The sequence below is a fragment of the Rutidosis leptorrhynchoides genome, chromosome 8, assembly GCF_046630445.1.
Source record: "Rutidosis leptorrhynchoides isolate AG116_Rl617_1_P2 chromosome 8, CSIRO_AGI_Rlap_v1, whole genome shotgun sequence".
NCBI lineage: Eukaryota > Viridiplantae > Streptophyta > Magnoliopsida > Asterales > Asteraceae > Rutidosis > Rutidosis leptorrhynchoides.
In genome coordinates, this window is record NC_092340.1 from 243010984 (window position 1) to 243021373 (window position 10390).

The 10390-nt window shown below is 33.3% G+C and overlaps 1 protein-coding gene across 1 annotated transcript; it reads right to left on the reverse strand.

Annotated features, from left to right (window-relative positions):
- Nucleotides 1-1115: 1115 nt before the first annotated feature.
- LOC139861986 (ubiquitin-conjugating enzyme E2-23 kDa-like) lies at nucleotides 1116-3564 on the reverse strand. Its single transcript, XM_071850523.1, has 6 exons — nucleotides 3383-3564; nucleotides 3153-3232; nucleotides 2520-2634; nucleotides 2340-2392; nucleotides 2047-2175; nucleotides 1116-1440 (listed from the first exon to the last, which is right to left on the reverse strand). Exons 1-6 carry the CDS (start codon nucleotides 3424-3426, stop codon nucleotides 1307-1309), a joined length of 555 nt encoding a protein of 184 aa, XP_071706624.1. The 5' UTR covers nucleotides 3427-3564; the 3' UTR covers nucleotides 1116-1306.
- Between the last annotated feature and the right edge of the window lie 6826 nt (nucleotides 3565-10390).

A 10390-nucleotide genomic window follows, 5' to 3' on the forward strand; every position in this document is an offset into this window, starting at 1 on the left:
ATAATTAGGGTTTGTGGTTTTTTTTCGCAAGTATTTTTGGATATTCTGTTCTTGTGTGATTCGATCTGTTCAACCTTTCGATTGTTCATATTTTAGCAAATAAACAAGTTCATCCAAGATCTACATGCCTACATCGGATTTTGTTTTTACTCACCAACAATAAGTAGTACTAAAATAGTTTATAGAAAACAGAAAACAATTCAATAGACATTAGCTAGCAAGTACCAAGTCACACACTTTGAGTAATTTAACTGTATGACCATATATATTTTCCAAATTTATAATTTTTTTTTTAAATTATACAGGACACCACTAAATTTAACTACTCATACCACATATTTTTCGAATTTGTAGCTTTTTGAAGGTAAACTACCATTAAAATAGCATTAAAATAAAATTAATGCTTAAAAATTTCCGGACCCCATTAACTTATAAATTATAATCATGTAATCGCCAATGGTAATGAACACTACATCTATGTATCTCATTTTTTTTACACGGCCAAAATTATAAAATAAAAAGAGACTCGTTAGCAAGGAACTAGAACAACTGCAAAGGTTTTAAAAGCAACAACTGCAAAGGTTTTAAAAGCCAAATATTCCAACAGGGAACATCTTTACGTAACATAACTAAGACCATATCCAACCGTGTTTGTGATATCACAGGAAATAGGCGCTTTTTGACCAAAAAGTAAAAACTGCATGTGATATGGTAATGACATTTTTTTAACCGTTGTAATATTTTATGTTAAATATTGGGTAGGGTGATATGATAAAATTTGATTGGAGATGGGGTGGAAAAAAATAAATTAATTATATAAATGTATATTTATTAAATCTTGAAAATATGTGATTGGTTGCATATGAAACTCACATACACAAAGAAATGCGTCACTTTCCTGACGTCGCAGGTCCAGCCTAACTAACGCCTTCTTGATTCCGTTACTTTTCATCAGTGCCACCACGTAATCTAACGGGAGCAAACTCCCGGAGGGTTAAAAATGAATATATGGTGAGCGTAGAGTCTGCAACAATTGCAAGGTTGATTTCAGCTTCTCTCAAGTGTAAAAGTTGTTTTAGCACCCTGATAGTTTATATATATAGGGGATCAAACAACCAACAATATATATATATATGACGAAAACCAAATAAATTTATTTACATCAGATGAACTTCACAGTAGGAATGGGATTTTCATTTTTCATCCCTTCCCATAACCATTTTTAGTAATATTAAGTTAACAACACGATTTCAACAGCTAAACATTATGTACAAATATTGTGAACTATGATAGCCAATGGAGTGGACTACGGGTCCACTGGGCCCGCTGCCAAGTCATCATCTCCTGAGTCATATCCGTCTTCACTCAACTCCTCATCACTTGATTTCTCCTCAGGAAGAGCACCCACATCTTCTGCTTTAGCATACTTTTGGCAATACTCTGTTAAATGAACCATATGTACAACACTTGATGCTTGTTTACCAAAGTTCAATGTCTAAAGTTGGATTAATATGATTTCAGAAGTAAATTAATATAATAGAAATTTATATTCTTAAATTAAGTTGTTAAAAATTTAATTTTTATCAATAAGACATTGAAGATGATGTATTTTAAACCACTTTGGGCAACATCCAACCTGATTGACTCGTCCAACTCGCTTCCTCTATAGCTAAATTTTCTAAATTACAAAGCTGAGATTAAACTTACCCATATGACCCATTCCACTAAATGGGGTGGAACAGGTCAACCCGTCAAACACAACCCAAATCGACCCATTCATCAGTGGCAAAGTTAAAAATTTCACCTCTTGTTTCTACCTTTACATTTTAACTTTCAGCCATTTACGTGCTACACAATTATCAAGAATCCAAAATTTACAAAGTGAGAAGGCATGGACTAATTGGCTCTTCGATATTTTACACAAAATTCAAGAATTGTACAGTTTATATTGTCCTAATACATTTCTAAAGATAAGTCGTGGTACATGTACAATGATGAATGACCCAACCCCTTTATGATAATTACGTTTAATGGAGCATTGCATACCTTTCACACGTTGTTCATAGGTAGCTTTATCACGCATTAGAAGAGCTGCAGCTTCTCCGTTCAATGGATCTGAAGCATTCGGGTACAACAAAAGTTGTGGAAGGAACACCTCAAATACATTCACCAAGTCTACACATAGATACACCACTATTATATTATAAATTTATAAATATAAATATAAATAATCCAATAATAATAATGACTTATATATTATATACTATTGTTAACATAAAAACATTTTGAAATACACAAGTTGAGATTTCATGAGACTTTTTAGAAAGAAAGTGTGTTACCGAACATGGGGCTCCACGTCTGATTTATCACATCCAAGCAAACCGATCCAGACCTGAAAAAAGCAAATTATATTATAATATTATTATATACTAGCAAAAACCTAAAATCAATTGAGCTGCTTTCAAGAAAAGATCATTGCTTATTTAACCAAACGAGTTCAAGATTTATTATAAACTCACATTTCATCGACATTTGGATGATAGATTTTGTTAACGAAGCCGATGGATGGAGATTTATAAGGATAAGCATCTGGAAGCTCGACTCGTAGCTTCCATACACCTCCATGGTATGGACCTGCAAATTCAAGATCAAATATTCAAAATCGATTAAAAGTTACAGAAAATAATTATAATTTGAAAGCATGCTGCTTTAAGCATGATGAGCTGACACTGAGAAGAAAGACTTAACATGTTTTTTTTGACCAAAAAAGGTCAAAATCAGCTTCTGATTTACAAAATAAATGATCAAAGATGAATTAATATTTCCTGGATACAAGTAAAGGGACAGCCTTTTTCACCCTCATAAAAAGGCAAATATATAGCCAATTTTGATATAACAGACCCAAACTATTTGTAATCTAACCCTGTTCACAGATATACACAGATATAGCCAATTAATCTATAAAATAAATAATAAATGACAGATGAAAATCAAACAAGCAATCAAATAAAAAATTTCTGTTAAGAATACACAATCTCATACACCCCTGTTCATATCATATCAGTTGAATATAAATATATATTTTTGTTAAAGTACAAAAACAAAATAATTGAAATAAGTACCACAATGAAATTAAAAAAAAAAAAACTTACTGTCGGCAGGTCCATGGAAATGTACATAAAACTCTTGCATCCCATCATTAATCATCTCCACTTTATAATCACTCATCATCCTAGTTCATCATAAAATTATTCAAAAAAAAAAAAAAAAGTAACAAGTAAACTAATTGAGATTGAGATAGCATTAATAACATAGCTATTCATGATATCTGATTTATTTTCTTTGAATCTAAATTGAATATACATGGAATTAAAGAACTTACAGCTTCATTAAGTCCATTTCTCTGCGTTTGCTTGGAGAAGACATTTTTTATATTTTTGTATTGAGAAGATTTGGGTAAAATTTGGTATGAGTTATGCGGTGAGAGAGATAAGAATAAAGAGAAACAAGTCACAAATGGAAAGAAAAAGGAGTTTGGACAGCACAAGAGTTATTGTAACTGGGTGCAACTCATGTCAATAAATTACTCATAACCATAAACTAATACTCCATCCGCTCTAAAAAAAACTACTTTTTTTTTTTCGGCGAAAAGAATATATATCATATAAGGAGAATTCATCCAAAAGATGAAAACCCAAAAATACAATTGTTTGAGCTGCCAAGGCATAAAACCTTAATTGACCAAACAAGACTAACAAATGTGACATTTTGATACATTACAAGAGTCTAAACTACAACATACAACCTAAACAATAACAATGGGCCATTGACCACTCTTTGAAATGAGGCTTTGAGCCGGGATCATCAAACACCCTCCATTTTGAGACAACCATCAAAAAGTACTACGTATCTCCTTTTACTTTACATTTATAAACCTCCTTTTACCACATCTACTTTGGATCTTGTCCACCGCTTGTTCTTTCACGCCTCTTCTCTTCTCCGATTGTCACGGCAGTTTGTAGCCCCTCTGTTGGAAAAATAATCTGATGAGTCAAAAACATTTTGCAGGTTTTTAGAGTCTGAAGTTGTAGAGTCTGAAGTTGCAGACTCTGATGTTTGGTGTAGTCAACGTTTTGGTTTTCTTGGTGGCTAAGATAAGGAGGATTTTGGAGACATGTTTAAATATTTAGAAGATACGTTTTGATTCTGTCTTATCTTCAGAAGATAAACTTTTGAAGAGATTTGAATATTTGTTAAGTTTAGAGTTTATCTTTTCTTTATTATTAGTGAAGTTGTTTAGGAAACCAAATCTTCAGATTTGGTGTTAAAACTGTATAAATAGAGACTACGGTTTAGCCTTGTGATGCATCTTTTACACGATTAATATTATCTTTCATATATCTTCATATCGTGTTCTCTCAATTATTGTTCTTATAATTCATATTTATTATTCAATTGAGAGTCTGGTGTTCATAGATCAAATACTGTGAACTAATAACTGGTATCAGAGCGGAAAAGGTGTAAATCCAACTTGGTAATCTTTTAAAACGATCCATATATTGATCAAGATGTCTACCAGTACCATTCCAACCCCAGTTATGGCTGGAAAAGGCGTGTCAATATTCGATGGCACGGACTTTGCAACATGGAAACTGAAAGTTCTTTGGTTTTTGGGTTCCATTCATGAAGATGCTGAGCAAGTTATCACAACATGACCTATTATTCCTGGTGCAATGGTTGATGCTGTTCCTGCCACAGATACTGTTGCTGCACAACCTGCTTACTTTCGTGAAACTCCAAGAGATAGATGGACAGAAGCACAAGCCATTAAATTTAAGCTTGATAGTAAGATAAGAAGTATTATAGGTAACGCTGTTACTATTCCAATTCTAAGAAAGATCAGTCATGCCAAGACTGCTAAAGCTATGTGGGATCTTTTGCTTAATGACTATGAAGGAGTCACAGTTGTTAAGACTCAGAAGAAGAAGAATCTGATAAGATGTTATGAAAACTTTGCTGCTCAGCCTAAAGAATCTTTGAGTGATCTCCATTCAAGATTTCAGGTTCTAATTAATGATCTTGGAAGTGTTGGCGTAGAGAAAACACAACAGGTATTGTGTCAAAAGTTCATTGAATTGTTACCTTCAAATTTTGAGTCTGTGATTACATCCATGGTAATCAGTGAGAAGATATACAACTATGAATTAAGTGAGCTATTTGGCATACTATCAAATTTTGAAGAAACACAATTAAAGAACAAGATTAATGCTAATAAGGTTGTTAAAGATCCAGAAGCTGCATTGGTGGCTACCACAAAGAAGAATAAGCAATTATTCTCCAGTTATTCTAGCAAGGTTGAATCTGAAAGTGATGAAACTTCTGATGATGATAGTGAGTCTGATGAAGATGAGGAGATTCAAGATCTGGAAGGGCAGGTGGCTCTTTTGACTCAAAGGATTGAGCAGAAAAGGTTTGGTTATAAGAAGGGTAAAGGTAAGAGTACTTTTGATTCAAAGAAAGCTTGATATATATATATATATATATATATATATATATATATATATATATATATATATATATATATATATATATATATATATATATATATATATATATATATATATATATATATATATATATATATATATATATAAGTGTGGCAAGATAGGTCACATAGCTGCAGATTGCTGGTCTAAGAGTGAAGGAGGTTCAAATACCAACAAGTCTGTTGACAAGGCAAGAAAGTATAAGCTCAAGTACATGAAGTTGAAGAGTGAAGCAGAAAAGTCAAAGAACAAAGATCAGGAGAAGGCTTTGTACACAGAAGCATGGGAGGATGAAGATTCATCATCTGATGAGGAAGAGGATAAGTGTCTAATGGCTATAATTGAAAGGGATAGTGGTTCTAGCAAGTTTGAGGAAGATTTGAAATCTATTAAAAAGATGGATAAAGACTCTACTTGTAATAAAGTTTCTGCTTATAAGGTACAAAACTTTGTAAACTATCTTGATAATGAAAAAGTGAGAATGTTTCAGTATTTGTTACTTGACTTTAAGTGGTGCTTAGAAGATATTGATAGGTTATGAACACAAATTTTTGATCTTAAAAACACCATCAAAAACAAAGATGCTGAAATTAAAGAATTAAAAGAATGTGAGGCAGAACTTGACACCTATAAAATGACATACATAGAAGAAACTAAAAGGTTAAATACTGAATTAGGAAGATCAATTAAAAGGTCAAAATATTATGAAACAATTTGTAAATCTTGGTGTGTATCTTCCAAAAAGAATTCTGAAGCTATTGCCAAACAAATTCCAAATGATGTCAAGGCTATACTAGGTGAAAACTACATATTAAATAATAATGTGGAAGTTGATTCTAGTGTATTCAAACCTAACATTTTACCTGACACTTTTATAAAATTTGATGGTGATAAAAAGATTTTAACTAATGCTTTTGTAAGATCATTAGATCCTGTTGAACCCTCAGAGACTATAATACTAGAATGCAGAAATCCACTAGAGTCTGAACTCTTGAAATCTTCAGACTCTAACAGTTTAGTCTCTAAAAGTGAAAATGTATGTTCTGACCTAGAGTCTGACACCCAAGAGTCAAGTAGCAAAAGTGATTCTGAATCATCCTCTGATAGTGACACTTGTCCAGATCCAATAAGGTCAACTAAGAAAAGGTCAAAGCAAGCTAAGACTATTCAAAAACTCAAAAGTAAAATTTCAAAACTCAATGAAAAAATCAAGAGTCAAAAAAACCTTCAGTTAAAAGAACATCTTGTTTTTCTGAAAAAATTAAGAAGGTATGGAAACCTAAAGATTGTGAAGATGTTTTGAAAACAGTTAAGGACAAGTTGATTTGGATTGGGAACAAAGCTTTTGTTTGGAGAGTGAAGAGCACTCCAACTAAACCCATTGAAAAGTGGGTTCCCCTTAAAAACTAACCATTTTCTTTTGTTTTGTGTCTTGTGTAACAGGGTAACATGTGGTATTTGGATAGTGGTTGCTCAAGACACATGACTGGATGCAAAGAGCATCTTGTAGGGTTTGTTGAAGAAAAAGGTCCTTCTGTAAGATATGGTGATACTTCAGTTGCAAAGACTATTGGTTATGGTACTGTTAAAGCTGGAAGTGTTTCATTTAAGAAAGTTGCTTTAGTTGAAGGGTTGAAGCATAATCTGCTAAGTGTGAGTCAAATTGCTGATGAAGATTGTGAGATCAGATTAAGAAAGAAAGCTGGTATCATTTATGATTCTAAAGGAAGACCAACACTTGTAGCCTGGAGATTTCAAAATGCGTATATGCTGGATCTAGATTCTGTTGATGCTGAAATTGAAACATGTCTGTACTCTCAGACTGTTCCTGAACTTAATTGGCTTTGGCACAAAAGGCTTTCTCATCTCAATTTCATAAATATTAATGAGCTTTCTAAAAAGAAGCTTGTAAGAGGTCTGCCTCAACAGCCTTTCAAGAAAGATAAACCTTGTTCTGCTTGTATTTTGGGTAAACAAACCAAGACAAAATTTTTCTCAAAAACCCTAGCTACTATTAGTGATCCACTTCATATGCTACACATGGATCTGTTTGGTCCAATGAACACTAGTAGTCTGGGTGGGAAACGATATACTCTGGTAATTGTTGATGAGTATTCTAGGTTTACTTGGGTTATTTTCTTAGCTGCAAAAAGTGATGCTCCTGAAGAAATCATCAATTTAATCAAGAGAGAGCAGGTTCAAAAAGGTGTTCTTGTTAAACAATTGAGAAGTGATCATGGCACTGAGTTCAAAAATGTTACTCTAATTGACTTTTGTGTAGAGTCTGGAATTGGTCAAAATTTCTCTGCTGTTAGAACTCCACAACAAAATGGAGTTGCTGAAAGAACAAATAGAACACTTATAGAAGCAGCCAGAACTATGATATGTCAATCAAATGTTGCACTCAGGTTCTGGGCAGAGGCAGTTAATACAGCATGTTATACTCAAAATAGGTCCTTGATTGTGAAGAAACATGGCAAAACTCCCTATGAGTTATACCATAAAAATGTGCCTACTATTCATTACTTCCATGTATTTGGATGTAAGTGCTATATTTTAAATCAAAAAGATCAGCTTGAAAAGATGAGGCCAAAATCTGATGAAGGTGTGTTCATGAGATATTCTTCTGTATCTAAAGCTTATAGAGTATATAATTAGAGGAGAATGAAGATAGAAGAGTCCATTAATGTTTCTTTTGATGAAAGTTCTATAGAAATGGATAAGACATCCAACACTGAGCAATCTGCACTTGGTGAATTATCAAATTTAATTTATGGAAACAGTGTTCAGACTCTGGATTCAGAGTCTGAGTCAGATGAACATAATGTGTCTGGGTTGAAAAATGATTCTGCAGATAATTCTCATACAGAAGAAGTTCCACAAGAAGATGAGTCTGTTGTTATTCAAGAAGGTGATCAGTCATCAAATACCACCTTGGATCCTGCTGTTCCTACTAGAAAATCATCTAGAAATATAGTTCCTCCAAAGAATCTTGAGGATTATGTTGTGAATTCTACTGGTTTGCCTAAACCTAGCTCTTCTTCTCAGACACCTGTGTCTGACTTTGCTATTGCAAACTATTGCTTCTTTTCTTGTTTTCTTTCACTGATTGAGCCTAAAGATGTATTTGAAGCATGGGCTGATAATGATTGGGTTGAGGCAATGACTGAAGAGTTGACAGAATTTGAAAGGAATGATGTATGGGAGTTGGTTCCAAAACCTGATGATAAAACTGCAATTGGCACTAAATGGGTTTACAGAAACAAGGTTGATAAAGATGGTATTGTGATTAGAAATAAAGCAAGGTTAGTGGCTCAAGGGTATAGACAAGAAGAAGGAATAGATTATGATGAGACTTTTGCTCCTGTTGCTAGAATTAAAGCTATTAGACTGTTTCTGGCATATGCTGCCCACAAAGATTTCAAGGTGTTTCAAATGGATGTGAAGAGTGCTTTCCTGAATGGTAAATTTCAAGAAGAGGTTTATGTGAAACAACCTCCTGGTTTTGTAAGTAAGAAATTTCCTAAGCATGTTTACAGATTGAAGAAAGCATTGTATGGTCTGAAGCAAGCTCCCAGAGCCTGGTATGATACCTTGTCAAGATTTCTTCTAGAAAAGAATTTTTCCAGAGGAGCCATTGACAAGACTTTATTTATCAAAAAGGACAAAGGTGATGTGTTACTTGTTCAAATTTATGTTGATGACATTATTTTTGGGTCTACTAATTCACACTTAAGAAAATGGTTTTCTGACATTATGTCTGAAGCGTATAGAATGAGCAATTGATGTACTTTAAACTATTTTCTTGGGTTGCAAATTAAACAGAGTTCTGAAGGCATTTTTATTAACTAAAGTAACTACATTTCTGACATGTTAACTAAATTTGGTTTTAAAAATTGTTCTACTTTAAGAACTCCAATGAGTGTTTCTGAAAAGCTTGATAAAGATGAATCTGGAAAACTCACTTGTCAATCAACCTATAGAGGTATGATTGGATCTTTGCTATACTTAACTGCCAGTAGACCTGATATAATATTTGCTATATGTCTTTGTGCACGTTACCAATCAGATCCTAGGGAGTCTCATTATAAAGCTGTGAAAAGAATTTTTAGGTACTTAAAAGGTACCCCTAACATGGGTCTTTGGTACTCCAAAGACTCGGGGTTTGATCTAATTGGTTACACAGATGCAGACTATGCAGGTTGCAAATTAGACAGAAAGAGCACTTCTGGTGGATGTCAATTGCTAGGTGGAAAATTGGTCAGCTGGACTAGTAAAAAGCAGAATTCTGTGGGCACGTCCACAACAGAAGCTGAATATGTTGCTGCAGGAAGTTGTTGTGCTCAATTACTATGGATGCAACATCAACTTTTGGATTTTGGGTTAACATTGACCAAAACTTCAATAATGTGTGATAATGAGAGTGCTATTGCTATTACTGAGAATCCAGTGTTTCACTCCAGAACCAAGCATATAGAGATCAGACATCATTTTATTAGAGATTGTGTTGAGAAGGGCAAAGTGGTCTTGAAGCATATTGGTACTAAAGATCAACTACCAGATATTTTTACTAAAGCACTTCCTGAAGAAAGGCATTTTTATCTTCTTGAACAACTTAAGATGTTAAATCCATCTGTTGAAATGTTGTCAAGTGAAGATACTCTCTAAATTGTTTTTGTAAAAAAAAAAAAATGTGTGTATAGAGTCTGGAATATGTCCTTTTCAGAGTCTGGGTGACATCAAATTATTCAGAGTCTGGAAAGATTTTATTTTTGGTGTATATTTGTTTCCTTATTTAATTCTTAAAATATTTCTTTTCTTTAGTAAAAAGGGTTATTTTACAA